Source organism: Schistocerca serialis, chromosome 8 (assembly GCF_023864345.2).
Source record: "Schistocerca serialis cubense isolate TAMUIC-IGC-003099 chromosome 8, iqSchSeri2.2, whole genome shotgun sequence".
Lineage (NCBI taxonomy): Eukaryota > Metazoa > Arthropoda > Insecta > Orthoptera > Acrididae > Schistocerca > Schistocerca serialis.
Window position 1 is genome coordinate 428,526,219 of NC_064645.1, and position 18,682 is coordinate 428,544,900.

The 18,682-nt window shown below is 39.8% G+C and overlaps 2 protein-coding genes across 4 annotated transcripts in view; one reads left to right on the top strand and one right to left on the bottom strand.

Moving 5' to 3' along the window:
* The window catches only part of LOC126416721 (protein YIPF6), an 80,123-nt gene extending 65,449 nt beyond the window's left edge, over positions 1 to 14,674 (bottom strand). For both annotated transcript variants that reach the window (XR_007575507.1, XM_050084535.1), the window contains exons 1-2: positions 14,517 to 14,674; positions 8,593 to 8,712 (exon numbers count right to left, since the gene is read on the bottom strand). Coding sequence is in view for 1 of the 2 variants with exons in the window: in XM_050084535.1 (XP_049940492.1) it covers positions 8,593 to 8,712; positions 14,517 to 14,546 (150 nt within the window). In the remaining variant the exon portion in view is untranslated. The remainder of the gene's footprint in view (positions 1 to 8,592; positions 8,713 to 14,516) is intronic.
* LOC126416720 (coiled-coil domain-containing protein 134-like) overlaps positions 14,651 to 18,682 on the top strand; it is a 43,612-nt gene continuing 39,580 nt past the window's right edge. Inside the window, exon 1 of one of the 2 annotated variants that reach the window (XM_050084530.1) lies at positions 14,651 to 14,933. In XM_050084530.1, the coding sequence (XP_049940487.1) occupies positions 14,795 to 14,933 (139 nt within the window). In that variant the 5' untranslated portion in view covers positions 14,651 to 14,794. The remainder of the gene's footprint in view (positions 14,934 to 18,682) is intronic. The other variant, XM_050084531.1, reaches the window with a different exon arrangement.

Below are 18,682 nucleotides of genomic sequence, written 5' to 3' on the forward strand. Positions count from 1 at the left end.
TCTGTAAGCGAGCCACAATGCGCCTTGCGGAATGAAATGAGGGAATGACCAAATAGGGGTGGTTTATAGTGGTCAACACGGGTTGCCCGAAGGAAAGACAGCTGACATACCATCCCTCGCAGGCTTTGTATAGGATGGGGGGTGTTGTAGCACACTCGTCACACACTGTAAAACTCAAAGCTGTGATTTTTCCACTATGTGGAAAGCTGGCCCAGACTCAGTTTTTCGCAGCCAAGGCACAAAAGACAGGTATAGCAATGCTATGGGCCACGTTGGTGAGATGCACTCCTTAAAAGCCTCTCACACCCCTGCTCTTGGTGTGAGATTCTGCAGAAACATTCCGATGGTTCCATCAGCGATGGAGAAGCCTCGAGAATGTTTCATCTTAAAATGGCTCCCAGGAGTGAGCCACTGGCTGAAAAAGCATGACGCGGAATGATGATTCCCATGTACACAATGTTTGGAGGGAAGACAGGAAACTGGTGGAAATTTTGTTGCAAGATGGCGATTGGGCAGCCGCTGGTGCAGAGTAGGAAAAACTGATGCTATGCTCGATCTGAAAAACGGCAATTTGTATTCTGACTGCTTTAGCAAGCAGTCGTATTAGTCTGTATTGTCTGCTATGGAGCACAGAGATAGTAGATTTACCTGTCTGGTAGCCTGGACAGGAACATGTTGTTTACCGCGATAGTGCATCATCGGAGTTGCGGCTCCATGGGCCATCTATATAGCAACCAATCTAGCAATGCAAGTATTTCACAACAACACCAGGTACAGCTGCAATTATTATTGGTAAATGTATGCAGCACACTTTTCGTGATCACCACTTTACATAATTAATTCTGATAGTCTTATAATAGAATATACATGGAATGTTGTGCTTTATATCTGGATAGGGAGAGTTCAACATCACAGAAGCTCTTTTCCAATTTTACTGTATAGATTTCTCTTCTTACCACTTAATGAAAACTTTTAATAGTATTCTAATTAAGTTGTCTCTGCTGAACTGAATAAATTTAATAATTATTCTGGTACTCACAGCAATTATCTGTTCATAATATCCATTCCTTGGCTCCCACCAATCATTAATTTTGGAAGATTATAAAAAAACTGGTCACACTCCAGTTAGTTGTATAGCAGAGTGAACGTAGTAATGTCAGATAGCGTGCTGTGCAATTAAATAAACTCCTCTCTTGGGTTAATTCTTTGACTTTCAAGTCTAAATTTTAATCACTTCTTGCATGGTGAATTGTAACTTTCTTGTGATGACTTGGTGGCTAGTTCCCATATATTTTGTCCAGAGTTTTAGGAAGGGGGGGGGGGGGGGGGGGAGGGGGAGCATTTTTGATGTTAGTCATTACTTCTGTTTTTTAACTGATTTCTGCAGGGCAGTTTGCTCGGCGGTTCCCTGTAACTGTTTGATTTGAGTCCTTGCAGTTTCTATGTCATATGACGGAATAGCTGTACTATCAGGAAAAACTAGACAGATGGCCTATCGTGATACCCTTGGATTTAGTTCCCATTTTCACTGGGGTATATTTGGTTTCAATCTCTTTCACCAAGTCCTAATGATTTATGTGAGAACACAGTTAAAAGCATAAGAGGCAGCCCATCATCTTGTCTGACTGTTGTTCAGACCTCAGCGAATTTTGAGGGCATCCCAGAAACTTTAGCTTGGATTTTGTATTCATCAAGGTAGCTCTAATTAATGCCATCAGTTACAATTAAGGGTGTGTAACAGGACTTCAAGGTCTACTGAATCAAAGGCTTTCTTGAAGTCCACTAAGACTGACACATACTGCTTTTGCGATTATTGATCTCCCTTTGGCTGCTGAGCAATCTTTCCTGAAACCCTTTGGTATCTCCCTATTTTATGTTCAACTTGGACTTCAAATGCTCCAGCAGGGCACACCAGAAAATTTTGTATGTTACCGGTAGCAGGAATGTCCCTCTGTAGTTTTGCTCTATTGTTATTGTTGTTGTTAGTGGCAGTTGTCAGGCACAAAGCATTGGCAGTACAAAGTCTTCCACTTTATGCAGTGTAGTAAGGAGTCCAACAATCAAGTGAGCTACAAATGGTAAGTATAGTGTACACATTTTAATTTGGCTTATTTCAGAATGGTGGCTCAATGTGTGGGTAAAGAAAGTGCCTCTGGGGAACAGACTGGTGGAGCGGCAGTATATTTCTGTAACAAGAGTCTAGCTTCAATATGGATAGTTAGCTTTCTTTTCTGAGGAGGAGCTACAGGTAGCGCTCATGATGCACTGAGAATTGCTTCATAGCTTGTTAGAAATAAACAGTGCCAATTGTCTCATTGACTCATTAGTTCATGGTTAAATAAAACCCCTACAAAAACTAAATATCATTTATCTTTTGTTGCTTTAAAAAGGGAAGTGTTCAAAGAAAATTCTTTTCCATTCTAACAGCACTAATGTTGTTGATGGAGTGGGGAACAGGGGGGAGGGGGGTATTGTCTAATATCGGATTGCACTCAGGGATAATGGCCTCAAAAAGGTTGGGAACCACTGCCATAAAAGCTTTACATCAAGCTGCAAGTACAACAATTGACAATAGAGGAACGGAAGGTTCCAAATGATTGGAAAAGAGCACAGGTAGTCCCAGTCTTCAAGAAGAGTCGTCGAGCAGATGCGCAAAACTATAGACCTATATCTCTGACGTCAATCTGTTGTAGAATATTAGAACATGTTTTTTGCTCGAGAATCATGTCGCTTTTGGAAACCCAGAATCTACTCTGTAGGAATCAACATGGATTCCGGAAACAGCGATCGTGTGAGACCCAACTCGCTTTATTTGTTCATGAGATCCAGAAAATATTAGATACAGGCTCCCAGGTATATGCTATTTTCCTTGACTTCCGGAAGGCGTTCGATACAGTTCTGCACTGTTGCCTGATAAACAAAGTAAGAGCCTACGGAATATCAGACCAGCTGTGTGGCTGGATTGAAGAGTTTTTAGCAAACAGAACACAGCATGTTGTTATCAATGAAGAGACGTCTACAGACGTTAAGGTAACCTCTGGCGTGCCACAGGGGAGTGTTATGGGACCATTGCTTTTCACAATATATATAAATGACCTAGTAGATAGTGTCGGAAGTCCCATGCGGCTTTTCGCGGATGATGCTGTAGTATACAGAGAAGTTGCAGCATTAGAGAATTGTAGCGAAATGCAGGAAGATCTGCAGCGGATAGGCACCTGGTGCAGGGAGTGGCAACTAACCCTTAACATACTCGTAGATAAATGTAATGTATTGCGAATACATAGAAAGAAGGATCCTTTATTGTATGATTATATGATAGCGGAACAAACACTGGTAGCAGTTACTTCTGTAAAATATCTGGGAGTATGCGTGCGGAACGATTTGAAGTGGGATGATCACATAAAATTAATTGTTGGTAAGGCGGGTACCAGGTTGAGATTCATTGGGAGAGTCCTTAGAAAATGTAGTCCATCAACAAAGGAGGTAGCTTACAAAACACTCGTTCGACCTATACTTGAGTATTGCACATCAGTGTGGGATCCGTACCAGATCGGGTTGACGGAGGAGATAGAGAAGATCCAAAGAAGAGCGGCACGTTTCGTCACAGGGTTATTTGGTAACTGTGATAGCGTTACGGAGATGTTTAGCAAACTCAAGTGGCAGACTCTGCAAGAGAGGCGCTCTGCATCACAGTGTAGCATGCTCGCCAGGTTTCGAGAGGGTGCTTTTCTGGATGAGGTATCGAATATATTGCTTCCCCTTACTTATACCTCCCGAGGAGATCACGAATGTAAAATTAGAGAGATTCGAGCGCGCACGGAGGCTTTCAGACGGTCGTTCTTCCCGCGATCCATATGCGACTGGAACAGAAAAGGGAGGTAATGACAGTGGCACGTAAAGTGCCCTCTGCCACACACCGTTGTGTGGCTTGCGGAGTATAAATGTAGATGTAGATGAACTCCTACACAGATACAATGGCACATAACATAAATCTAGAAATGTGCCGTCATTTTGAGATCTCCACTATTGTTACTTTCTCGATATTATTTAGTCATTTACAACAACCGACCAATCCTGGTTATGGGGCAATTCACTGTCCATACAGTTTGTACCCAAGTTGCTTGGTCCATTAAAAATTCTTCATCTGGCGACCCTCTGATTGTTATTTAATAACTCTAGGGAAAATGTTCGGTTTGTACATCTGGAATGGACAGAGAAATCAGCAGTGGCAATACAGCCAAACTGAAGAACACACATTTGATTCTGAGAACACCACTTTGCGGTAGTGAGCCATTGGATGATAAGAAAATATAATAAGGGGATCTCTCTCTCTCTCTCTCTCTCTCTCTCTCTCTCTCTCAAAAAGTTTCAAGATACATATTTGTGTCTTAATATATTTTCACAATATTGTAACATTCCAGCCTGGATTTTCCATTGTTTGATATTTGTGTCTTAGTTGCACCATATTTTCAACTATCCACATGACATTGTCAGAAGCATGCAGTTGTGGTATAAGAAGAATACTAATCAATTGTAGCTAATGTCCTGGCCTCTAAATTGACAACTATGAACTCTACTAGATACACAAAGAATGTATTCAAACATCTGCTCAAGGCTCCACATAGGCATCATCATAATTTCCAGGGATTGTGATATACACAGTGAATCACTTAAAACTGGCACCACAGATATTGCAGAAATGGAAAACACTATTGACGTGCAGTTTTCACAGAATGGATTGATAGTCAGGTGTTCATATTGTTAGACAATCAACAGATTGCAATAACACTTAGAAAGTATATTTTTTGTACAAACATGCACTTTTTTTTAAAATGGGACAGTGCCTATTGACATGACCAAACTAAAAGTAGGGTGAATTAGAATATCAGTGCTGTTCGTTGCAGGAGTCTAGGGTGAGTTGTTTACAAGATATAATACAGGGCTATTACAAATGATTGAAGCGATTTCATAAATTCACTGTAGCTCCATTCATTGACATATGGTCACGACACACTACAGATACGTAGAAAAACTCAAAGTTTTGTTCGGCTGAAGCCGCACTTCAGGTTTCTGCCGCCAGAGCGCTCGAGAGCGCAGTGAGACAAAATGGCGACAGGAGCTGAGAAAGCGTATGTCCTGCTTGAAATGCACTCACATCAGTCAGTCATAACAGTGCAACGACACTTCAGGACGAAGTTCAACAAAGATCCACCAACTGCTAACTCCATTCGGCGATGGTATGCGCAGTTTAAAGCTTCTGGATCCCTCTGTAAGGGGAAATCAATGGGTCGGCCTGCAGTGAGTGAAGAAACGGTTGAACGCGTGCGGGCAAGTTTCACGCGTAGCCGCAGAAGTCGACGAATGAAGCAAGCAGGGAGCTAAACGTACCACAGCCGATGGTTTGGAAAATCTTACGGGAAAGGCTAAAGCAGAAGCATTTCTTAAACAGGAGATTGGAAAACCGATGGATCGGTCGTGGTGGAGATCATGATCAACAATTCATGTCATGGCCTCCACGCTCTCCCGACTTAACCCCATGCGATTTCTTTCTATGGGGTTATGTGAAAGATTCAGTGTTTAAACCTCCTCTACCAAGAAACATGCCAGAACTGCGAGCTCGCATCAACGATGCTTTTGAACTCATTGATGGGGACATGCTGCACCGAGTGTGGGAGGAACTTGATTATCGGCTTGATGTCTGCCGAATCACTAAAGGGGCACATATCGAACATTTGTGAATGCCTAAAAAAACTTTTTGAGTTTTTGTATGTGTGTGCAAAGCATTGTGAAAATATCTCAAATAATAAAGTTATTGTAGAGCTGTGAAATCGCTTCAATCATTTGTAATAACCCTGTATTTTGAGAAGTTCCCACACTAACACTTGTACAATAACTGTGGTAGCACACATTAAAGAACAATACAACTGCATACACTAGTCACATGGATTAACTGTAACAAGACACCTGACCATCGTAGGATGTGTTCACAATGACCACCGGCAGTGATAATACACGCTTCCAGTCATGTACGGAACAATGGCTGCACACATGCTAGCATTTCAGTAAAGATTACAGAGCAAGCTGCAGTAAAACGTCATTGCATATCATTGAATGTAGTTGGTATGTCCTTGTAGGCAGCATCTTTTAGCCTTCCCCAGAGAGAAAAGTCTACAGGCATCAAATCAGGGTAACAGGCTGGCCAACATAGAGGTCTTCTGCATCAATCCAAATGATTTTGAAGCAGTTCATGAAGATATGCTGTAGTACTTAGTGTTGGTACACAAGTTTATCCTAGTCTGCAGAGGATCATCATCTAGTATCTGTAGAAGATGGTCTGTTAGGAAGCTGCAATACTTGTGTGCGTTCAGTGTTCGGTCTATGGAAAATTGGCCCATGAGCTGATGGTTCACTATCCCACACCATATGTTCACACTACATGGACACTGATGTTTCATCTGATGAATCCAATACGGACTGTCAACAGACCAACAGTGCACATTTTGATGGTTTACCTGGCCATGATTGGTAAATGTGGCTTCATAACTAAATGACAATGTACAGAAGTTTACATGATTCTCATAATCATTTCCATGCAGTTCTTGATGGAGAGAGAGATGTGATAGGGGTGGAATCTATGTCAATGGAAAATGCGTAGGCCACTTGCCCCTGACTCATGTCACTTCCTTGTGTGATTGTGCAGGAGCTAATTTTTGGGTCAACTGCAACAGCAGCAAGAACATTAATTTCCCTCTCTTCTGTTGTCACTTGTTTTCTTCTGTTATGTTGTCTAAGTGCTACACTTAACTTTCATGTAAACTGGTTGAAGAGGTTGATAAGTAACTGCCAAGATTGTTGAGACCTATTGGAGTATTTCGCTGCATGCACTGTATAAGAATGAACTGCATTCTTCCTACACTCTCCACACACAATAAGCATGTCTGCTTTTTCTGCATTAGTAAATCCCATCACCCACACATGATCTACTGTTTGAACTGTCACACACTGACTGATTAGCAAGTTGCAATGCACTTGAGGAACACACAAGCATGCTTTGAGCAAACATAACAACATTGTAACTAGCAGTTATGCAGGTTGAATGCCACAAACAATAGTCAGTGTGGAAATCTTTCAGAATACAATATCTTGTAAACAACTCACACCAGAAGCCTGTAACAAACACCACTGATATCCTAATTTGCCCTGCTTTTAGTCTTTTAATGTCAGTTAGCATTGATCCATTTAAAAAGATATATGTTTGCACAAAAAATACACTTTCCAAGTGTTATTACTGTCTGTTGATGGGCTACCAATCCGTTCTGTCAAAACTGCACATCAATAGCACTTTCCATTTCTGCAATATTTGAGGTGCAAGTTTTAGGTGATTCACCCTGTACATCTAGTGCATCTATCTACCTGAGACCACAATATATCCCAATGGATGCAAATTTTGTGTAGTACATTCAAACTTTTAATGTAATTCGATATATAAAAAACCTACTTACCACATGACGACACAACACACACACACACACACACAAAAGAAGGTCATAATTATGCAATCTTTCAGAGCTAGTGGCTCTTTCTTCCAGCAGAAGGGCTGAAGGGGAAGGAAGCTGGGCGAAGGAAAAGGACTGGGGAGGTCTAGGAAAAGGATAAATTTTGGAAAAGACACCCAGAACTGCGGGTCGGGGAGACTTACTAGACGGGATGAGAAGGAAAGACCTTGACCTTTTCCTTCACCCCTCTTCCTTCCCCTTCAACCCTTATGTCAGAAGGAGGAGCCACTGGCTCTGAAAGCTTGTAAAATTATAATCTCCTTTTATGTGCATGTTGTGCCGCTGCTTGATGAATAGATATTTTTATGTTTTGAACATGGCTTTGATTAGCAACCGTAATTAATTACAATGTCACAAATTTCCAGCCAAACGGTTGCAAACAGAATTTAAAATTCTTTAACTAGTTCTCAACGCCAACTATGGGCACCTTCTTCAGAAGAAACTGTTACCTTACATGGGCTTAAAAGGAAATTTGAGTATCATCGTTCTAATCAAAACATTAAAACCACAATTAAAACATTTTCCACCTGAATACATAACAGGTATAGTCAAAATTTTAAACAATATATAAAAATGCCACTAAGGGCACTACAGTGGTATAGGACACGAGTAACATCCAATTACATTACATTGCCAAAAATTGTTTGTTTTCATTGTTACATTCAGACTTTTGCTGTTCCCAGAACAACAAATTCATAATAAAATAATGTAAATTTTATTAATATTGGTTTTTGCATCCATATCGCCCATCCCAACTGCCAACATGCAAGTCTCAACCTGTGATATTTATTATATCTGATTTTATAACTAACAGAGCTACTACCTGACATCCAAAAATCTTCACTGAAGGGTGTACTGCATATTACTAATACATGTAACAAAGTGGTCATCAGCTTTCAGTGAGGCATGACAGACAACGGCTAGTTTAAACTACTAGCTACTCCTTCTATGATATTCCACAAATAACACAAAAATTTTGTCAACTGAAGGCATTGTTTCTTCATTGGTTTCAGAAGAAACTCATTTGCCATCTTACCACAGTATCCCTGATTGGTTCATCTAAAGTGTTGAAGTCAGGTTTTCCTTGCTGTTGGTTCTGTTGCTGGTTTGGGACTATCATTTCCCCTTCAACAGACCCACTGAAGTCATCGTACATCTGCAACAAGCATTTAATTTTAAATTTCATAGAAGATATATTTTACATATGTCTTTTAATGACTCATAAACAAACACCAAAAGGAGAGGAAAATGGACTCACTTCTACTGTATACTGTTTCTTGTAATTCTAGAAAAACTTGATAAAATCAACATGTTAAATAGGAGAATAATAGAACATGTCACAAAAGAAAGTGAACAGATAGCACCATACAGCAAAATGAAAACACATGGATTACATTATGTGATCTGCCACAAGATAGAAGGAAAAAAGCCCACTGTAGCTTGAAGGTATTTTCCCTGATGGGTTTACACTTAAAAATATTATATCTTGAAGCAACCACTAAGCCACACATGTAAATATGACCAATTCAGGGATGGGGATTAACAATGAGGGGGCGATGTGCTAGTCAGCTTGGCTATGGTTTTTACGCAGATTCCCATGCACCACTAGGTGTATACTGGTCTGGTTCCCATGTTCTGCCTAAGACATGCACTACACAAACATTCAGAAAACTTTCTCGCATTGGCACACAGAATTTACTCTGCAATCAGAGAGAATGGGTACACTGCTTCTATCCTGGTAGACTACAACAAATCATTGTAGCCCTTTCATATGTTCAGTGAGAAGTATTTTTTTTTTTTTTTTCATGATGATAACTAGTTTTGGACAGCTGTGTCCATTTTCAGATCATCCATATTGTACGTGAAACAATACAGGCAATAACCTATGTACAAAAACTGTCCCTGCCGTGATGATCAAAGCGGCACCATGCCATGCCTGACTCAACAACAGTAATTAGACCAAGTAGGATGGACATTCTCTAACGTCTGTCCTGTGTTGTCTAATTACTGTTGTTGCGTCAGCCATAGCGCTAGTCTGATCATCACTGCAGGGACAGTTTTTGTACACAGGCTATTGCCTATATTGTCACACTTGCAATATGGATGATTTGAAAGTAACACGGGTGTCCAAAACTAGTTACCATCAAGAAATAAAAAAAGATACTTCATAATGCAAGTTATGATGGAGCTACAACCATTTATTTTAATTATAACACAAGTTGTGGACCTAGTTTTCACAGGCAGCATGCTACAAGTTCATAAATAGAAGACTGATGACCTTATCTGTTTGATCTCCAAAAACAATCAGAATCAGAATCTCTTGCTACCACCCGTCCTTTCACAAATTTCTTAGTTCCTGGCATGGGCAACTACAGAAATTTATCCAGAGCATGTGAGTGATGTGTGTGTGTGTGTGTGTGGGGGGGGGGGGGGGGGGACTCTAAAATAGCCATTTTTTCGTATAAATGAATTGTTCAGTTTTGAGATTTGTCATGCCACAAGAACTAAATATTATAGGCTATACATGCCACAGGGACTAAATTTTATAAGTTACAGAAAAAAAAACTTTTTATATCCCAGAGAACTAGTGTATGACAATTCTGTAATGAATAAGAGCTCTGTAGGCCTACTCCGGACTCAGGATGAGGATTGTAGTGGTGGGGCAGGGATGTGAGTCCTTTATTTTTTGCACACTTCTATGGTTCTTATCCTTTCCACACTATCGCTTCAATAATTCAGTCCAACATCACCATAATTAAACAGTTTCACTCCATTCACAAAATATTTTACACTGTGACAGTAATTTCCTGCATCCCATTTTTGTAACAGAGCATTTGCCCTCTAACTGCTGGGATAAAATTCCTAACATCTGAGGAAGCTCTCTTAGCTGCTTATGCCCTATTTTTATCCAGAATTCTCTCTTTCTAACAAAGAACCAATCACTCCCAACTAAACATCCTCCCCTTAAGCCCATTAACCCATTAAACACTCCATACCCTATCTTTCTAACTTATTCTCTGTAAACTTTTTTCATATAACACACAGCTTCTGAGCACCTCCATCAGGTTCCCCCCACTGAAGTCAATCTAGCTTCTAAAATCCTTATACCTACAGAAGCCTCATTCCTACCGAAACAACTTTAGTCTCAAAATCAGATTTAACCCTGCACGACTAGTAAAATGTCAGCTTTGCTTTACTCATTCACTTCAGCTGAATTATTTCTTTGCCACCAACCCTACTGACAACAGCAAGCTTACACCAAGGCAACAAAAGTCATGGGATATCTCCTGATTGAGTGTCAGAGCTCCTCTTGCCCAGTGCAGTGCACCATCTCAATATGGTAAGGTCTCAACAAGTTCTTGAAAGTCCCCTGCAGAAATACTGAGCCATCCTGCCTCTGTAGCTATAGATAATTGCGAAAGTGTTGATAGGCAGGGTTTTGTGCACTAACTGACCTTTCAGTGACGTCCCATAAATGTTTCATGGAATGAATGCTGGACAATTTTGGTGGCCGAATTATTCACTCAACATCCAGAATGTTCTCCAAACCAGTCGCAAACAACTGTGGCCCAGTGACATGACACAACGTCATCCTCAAAAATTCCATTGTTGTTTGGAAACATGAGAGCCATGGAGGGCTGAAAATGATCTCCAAGTAGCCGAACCTAACCATTTCCAGTCAATGATTGGTTTGGCTGGACCAGAGGACCCAGCCCATTCCACGTTAAACACAGCCTATGCCATTATGGAGCCACCAGCAGCTTGCACAGTGCCTTGTTGGCAACTTGAGGCCATGGCTTCATGGGGTCTACATTACACTCGAACCCTAAAAGCAGCTCTTACCAACCGAAACTGGGACTCATTTGACCAGGCCACAGTTGTCCAGTGTCCAGTTGATATGGTCATAAGCCCAGGAGAGGTGCTGCAGGTGGTTGTATTGTTAAGAAAGGTACCTGCATTGGTCATCTGCTGCCACAGCCCGGTAACACAAAATTTCACTGCACTGTCCTAACAAATATGTTCATCTATATCCCACATTTCATGCAGTGCTGCTTGTCTCTTAGCACTGACAATCCTGCAAATACTGCTGCTCTCTGCCATTATGTGAAGGCTGTCAGCCACTGCATTGTCCATGGTGAGAGGTAATGCCTGAAATCTGGTATTCTTAGCACACGCTTGACACTGTGGATTTGTAAATAGTGAATTCCCTAATGATTTCCAAAATTGAATGTCCCATGCATGTAGTTCCAACTACCATTCCATGTTCAAAGTCTGTTAATTCCTGTTGTACGGCCACACATTGTAAACCTTTTCATATGAATCATCCTGAATGTATATGACAACTCCGCCAATGCACTGCCCTTTTATACCTTGAGTATGCAATAATACTAATACTACTGCCACCTGTAAATGTGCATACCGCAACCTCACGATTTTTGTACCCTCAGTGTAAAGCATGCCTAGATCACGGACTCAAACAATTCAAGATCCCACCAAACACAATGCATGACCTCTAATACCCAGCCACCCTTTGATAATCTTCCCAGAATTCCTTACTTCAAATCTGACTTCACCTTTATTCCCCAAATTCCTTCACACCAAGCTCAACATAAGGTATGTAAACAGAAGAGATAGGTACTCACAGTGTAAAATCAATCCAGATGCAAATATCCTTCTTACAGGCAAGGACCCCACCAATGCAGTCATGAACTGTAATGACAGCATGACAGAGGATATTCATTTGCTTTCCAACAATACAACTTACAAACCTTACCACTATGATACCCCCCCCCCCCCTCCCTAAGGTCCAATATGAACCCCAGCACAGCCTCAAAACATTTGGTTTAACACCTTCTACATCCACTTTGTACCTTCTCATCAAACTTAACTAGACTGGTTCCCCTGGTGATCACCCCATTTTTACTACTAACGATGCTCCATCAGATACAGCCCCTGCCTTTGTTGTACATCTTCAAAATCAATTTTTGATGGATTTACCAACATCCAAGATGCTAATTACTTCTTGATTTGTGTGGCCATATTGCCTGTAGCTGCTTTACAGTTTCTGAGAGTATTTTTGTTCAATCATTACAATTACAAGAAAATGCAAGTTTTTCTCAACAGGCACATTTCACTTTATTGGAGTAAAGCATCATCAGTGGTGGTAATTTCTGCTTGGTTTTTCACTTACACAGGAAATGTTGTCTGCTAGATATCTTTTGGTTCCTTTCTTAGTAAGACACTGATGATTGTGGTATAATTTTACAACTCTGCAGTGTACAAAACTGTACTGAGTCAAATGTCAGAAATGCATATTTCTGCAAAGCAGTGAAAACTTATACCACACTTTGCTAGAAGATCGCATTTCCTGATTTAGGAAAATAAATAAATAAAGCAGAAATTACCACCACTGACAATGCTTTAGCTCAGTAATGCAAAAATGTGTCTGGTGAGAAAAACACACATTCTCTTGTAGTTGTAATGCTTGAACAAAAGTACACTCAGAAACTAATTACTTCATCCATCATTTCCTCACATATCCTGTCCCATTACCAGCAGATTCCTTATTTGTCACTACAGATGCAGTACATCAACATCTCCCACGCCCATGGCCTTGTTGTCACAGAACACTAGTGTTCTCGGTGTCTCGCATCAAATCGAGGGGGTCACTGAGCTAGAGGTACTCATCAAATGGACTATTGTCACAATGTCGTTTTGTATGCTCCTTTTCAACAAACACTACAGAGAGGTATAAGCTTTAACCTAGGATATTAACAAACAGTTTAGGGGTCATGTACTTTATAGCACTATATCTCTTCCTCTTACCAGTCTTGTACTGGTAATGAAGATTCCTTCTGCAGCCATAACTTAAACTGAGTCAAGGGCCTATGCATAACATATATTAGTGACCTTCACTACAGAGGTAATATTAAAGACCTGTTTGTGACTGTAATGTTCAAATGTAGATATTTTGTGGAGCAACATTTACTGCCAAAAGTAATTTCATATGGACGGGAAGATCAATGACATAGTAAAAGGCATGTAATTTCATATGGAATGAAACATCAAAGAGAAGACATAGAAAATGGCATGGTGCAGAAACTCTCATCTCATATCTAAGGGACAACAGGGCATGTACTGAATTTAGCACATCTCATTCATTCTAGCTAGAGCTTTCCACAAGTGGTTGTGTACGTTTGGGATTATGGGAAAAGACTGGTTCAACGTGCTGAACATAAACATATTCAAAGCGTATAGGCTTTGTTTTTCGAAAAAATAGACCTGTTACACACGATACCTTCCAAACAGATGTGCTTTAGCTCCAAAGGTCGCAGCAGACATGATTAAAATAGTGTATGACATTACCAATGTTAAGTGGCCACATTTTACACTATTTTCATACTATCAAAACTATGTTCCATGCACAATTACTTTCCCTTTATTTCTACAAAACTTTGGTACCGCTATTTCCCACTACTTTATTGCACTAAAGCAACACACACACACACACACACACACACACACACACACACACACACACATTATATTTTGTACACGTCATTTCATTTGTTATTTAGTATCACCCTTGTCATGCTACCGACTAGTACTAGACTGCCGCTTTTGTGTCATGATTTTCATACAGCAATTGTAAATCACAATACTGGGTTACAATCGCCTGTCACAAATTAAAAGTTACAGTTCCAAATCCCGACCAAGGTACCAAGTTTTAGCCAGTAAACAAGAAGAAAACGCTTTTTATAGTCTGCTTTGGTCATATAACACGATGTGTAGCTGCAATTGCAAGCTTCAGTTCCCAATAATTTCGATATAAATGCCAGACGTCATCAAAATTACAGGATGACAGATTACATTTGAGGTTACGTTTTCTCTGCATGTCTGAACACCACATAGGTCTTATATCAAAGTTAACAATAAATATTCGAAACATTTTTAACATACATCTAGTTTTGCTTCGCCGCCCGATGCCATGATTGAAAAGTTCGTTTATTCCGCTTGTAACAAACCGGCCAGCCTAGCTGTTTACATCGTCGTCTACGTGTGCAAGCAGCAGACAAAAAACATTAGACTATCGCTCGCCGCCAAACATATGAAAGTGTATCAATTTTACAAAGTGCTCCTTGTAGAGCACAAGTGCAAGCCACGTGTTTTGCGAATACGAAAGTGAAACTAAGATTGAGTTTATAGTTGTTACAATAGTTTAACGTAACCCCGTATCGATGGACGTGATTATTTCATTATTAATTTTAAGTCTGGTGTATGTGCCTTTAATCATTGCTGTGGACCCTGAAACTAATGAAAACAAAGGTCCGGTTGATAATCAACCATTTAAAAACGATGACCCCGACGAATTACTATGTATCCTTCAATATACCTTGGCGCTGCCAAATTGTGTGTGTGTAAACGGCAGCAACAAAAGTTCCGTCAATAAGTCTCAGATTACTTCTTAAAAGAGCAGTGTGCAATACATTTCCTCGAAAATGTTGTTTGCGGTCAGTTCTGAAAACTATTTAATGAAAACTTCAGGATGTTTCCAAAACTGCCGCAGATGTCAGAATACATGCATAGCAACTAATTAATTGTCTACTCTTCTGCAAAACTGATTGTTGCAGCTAAAGCCTTTTTGACATCTCACTTATTGCAGCATTTACAAAACAGTTCTGGTGATGTCAGCCCATTTCTTTTACGTTTGAACTGTTAGACGTGTTTCACGTTAAGTCTTATAGTGTGTTTCTGCCTAAAGTTGTTTAACATGCTGTGCATTGTATTTTTAAGGTAATATATGCAATATTTTTATAATTAACAGCGTGTAAGTATCTAGTTAAAGTCTTTGTTCATTGATAATTATTAAGAGTTTTTTTACACTCTGAATTAGCCCTGATGTTACTAGATTTATAACTGAAAAACACAATATTGTGTATGTTCTACAGGATTAATTTATTTAGTTGACCAGTTTTCGGCTTAGAAGGCCATCATGTAGAACATATGCAATATTTCATTTTTCTTTTATAATTATGTTGTTCTACCAAGAAACGAGGAACAATCCGTTACCATCTGTGGATTTAATTTACATCTACATCCACATCCATGCTCTGGAAGCCTCTGCGAAGTGCATGGCAGAGGGTATGCCCCTTTGTACCAGTTATTAGGGTTCCTTCCCATTCTGTTCATGTATGGAGCGTGGGAAGAATGGTTGTTTGAATGTCTCTATGTGTGCAGTAAGTATTCTGTTCTTGTCCTCACAATCCCTTTGTGAGCGATTTGTAGGCGTTTGTGGTATATTTGTAGAATCTTAATTTAAAGCTGGACCTTGATATTTTGTTGGTAGACTGCCTCGGGATAGAGCATTTCTATCTTCAAGAGTCTTCAAGTTCAGTTTCTAAGTCCTATTTAATAAGGTCCCACACACTTTAGTAATATTCTAGAACTAGTTGCACAAGTGATTTGTAAGCAGTCTCCCTTGTAGCCTGGTTGCACTTGCCCAGTATTCTACCAATGAACTAAAGCCTACCACTTTCTTTACCCTCAACTCTCTCTGTATGTTCATTCCTTTTCATAAGCCCACAAAGTGTTACACCCATGCATTTGTATGAGTTGGTCAGTTCTAACTGTGACTCGTTGATGTTACAGGATACTATGCTTTCTTGTTTTGTGCAGTGCACAATTTTACATTTATGAACATTTAAAGCAAGGTGCCAATCTTTGCACCACTTCGAAATCTTGTCAAGATATGACAGAATATTTATGCAGCCTCTTTCAGGCACTACTTCATTACAGATAACTGCATCATCTGCAAACAGTCTGAGGTTGTCATTAATATTGTCTGCAAGGTCATTATTATACAGCATGAACAGTAAGGGTCCTGACACTTCCATGGGGCACACTCGAAATTACTTATACATCTGACGATGACTCTCCATCCAAGATGAGATGCTGTGTTCTCCCTACCAAAAAGTTATCAGTCTATTCACAAATGTCTCTTGATCCCAACCTCCCACTACATGATTGAACTTTTGGCAATAAACATAGGCGTGGTACTGAGTCAAATGCTTTTTGGAAGTCAAGAAATATTGCATCTACCTGACTGCCTTCACCCAAAGCTTTCGGATGTCCTGTGAAAAAGTGCGAGTTGAGTTTCACATGATCGATGTTTTCAAAATTGAGTCTGGTTGTCGTGAAGGAGGTCACTCTGTTGAAGATACCTCATTATGTTTGAACTTAGAATATGTTCTAAGGTTCTACAACAAATCAGTGTCAAGGATATTGGACAGTAGTTTTGTGGATCACTTCTATTACCCTTCTTGTAGATGTGTGTGAACTGTGCCTTTTTCCAAGAACTGGGCACGGTTTTTTCCTCGAGGGCTCTATGATAGACTGTATTTAGAAGAGTGGCTAACTCAGATGCAAATTTAGTATGAAATATGAACTGGACTGAAGTTTTGTTCAATTTTAAAAATTTCAGCTGATTCTCAAGACTATGGACACTAATACTGATTTCACTAATCTTTTCAGTGATACAAGGATTTAATTGTGGCAATTCTCCTGGGTTTTCCTTTGTAAAGGTACATTTGAAAACAGAGTTAAGCATTTCAACTTTCGCTTTGCTACCCTCAGTTTCAGTTCCTCTCTCATTTGCTAAGGACTGGACACTTATCATTGGTGCCACTAACAGCCTTTACATGCGACCAGAATTTCTCTGTGTTCTATGGAAGATCATTTGACAATATTCTTCTATGGTAGCCATTGAAGGCTTCATGCATTGCACTCTTGACAGCCAAATGTGTTTCATTCAGCATCTCTCTATCTACAGCCCTATGCTTTGTTTTACACCTACTATGCAGTAGTCTCTGTTTCGTTAGAAGTGTGTGTCCAGTGACTGTATACCATGGAGAATCCCTTCCATTATGAATGGTTCTACTGGGTACGTATCTATCCAGTGCATAGTCAGCTATTCTTTTAAACTTGAGCCAAAGTTCCTCTATGTGCTCCTGTCTTATGCTGAAAGTTTCAAGTTCCTTATTGAAATATGACACTACTGATTTTTTAAATCTAGTTTACTGAACATATATATCTTTCTGCTTGTTTTAGTTGTACTTTGGTAATCATTGTTGCCACAACTGTGTCATGGTCACTTGTACCAGTTTTGGTGTGGACAACTTGAAAGGTGTCAAGTCTGTCTGTTGCCATTTCGATCTAATTTTTTTTCGATCATGAGTGGTATTCCAAACTGTCTGTTCTAAGTAGTTGTCAGAGAAGACATTTATTCATGTTTCATAGGATGTCTTATCCCACTCACCACTAACAAAACTAATTTTTTCCCAATTGACTGTTGGATGATTAAACTCTCCACCTATGATTACAGTACAATAGGGGAATTACATACAAGTGAACTGAGGTTTTCTCTAAAGTTTTCGGTTGCATCAGAAGATGAGTCCGGTGGGCAATAGAAGGATCCAATTCCATTTTATGCCCACCGTAAACTGTGTCTTGCCCAAACAATCTCACATCTCTGTGGATTTGAGTTTCTTGTTTACTGTGACAAATTCACCACCTCCGTTTCTCATTAACCTATCCTTTTGATATCTAATTAAGTTTTCCCGAAAAATCCCGCTGCTATCAATTTCAGGTTTCAAGCAACTTCCTCTACTTATCTGTTTTTTTGTCAATGATAAATAGAAAAGGGCACTTGTTATCTGGCCACTGTTCCAAATGTATATTACATTTGTTATGGTCTTCAGTCGGAAGACTTGTTTGATGCAGCTCTACACACCACTCTGTCCTGTGCAAGCCCATCTATCTCCGTATAACTACTGCAACCTACATGTATTTCAGCCTGCTTACTGTATTCATCTGCTGGTCTGCTACAACAATTTTACACCCCCCCCCCCCCCCCCCAGTATTAAATGAACGATTTCTTGATGTATCAGAATGTGTTCTTTCAACCAATCAATTTTTTTTGGTTGGTTTATTACATAAAATTATAGGGTGTTGTCTCTCTCAGCTATGATAATGCGTTCATTATGCTGTTCATAGTAGCTGACCCACATTCCTATTTTATTATTCATTATTAGATGTACTTTTGCATTAGCCCTATTTGCTTTTGTATT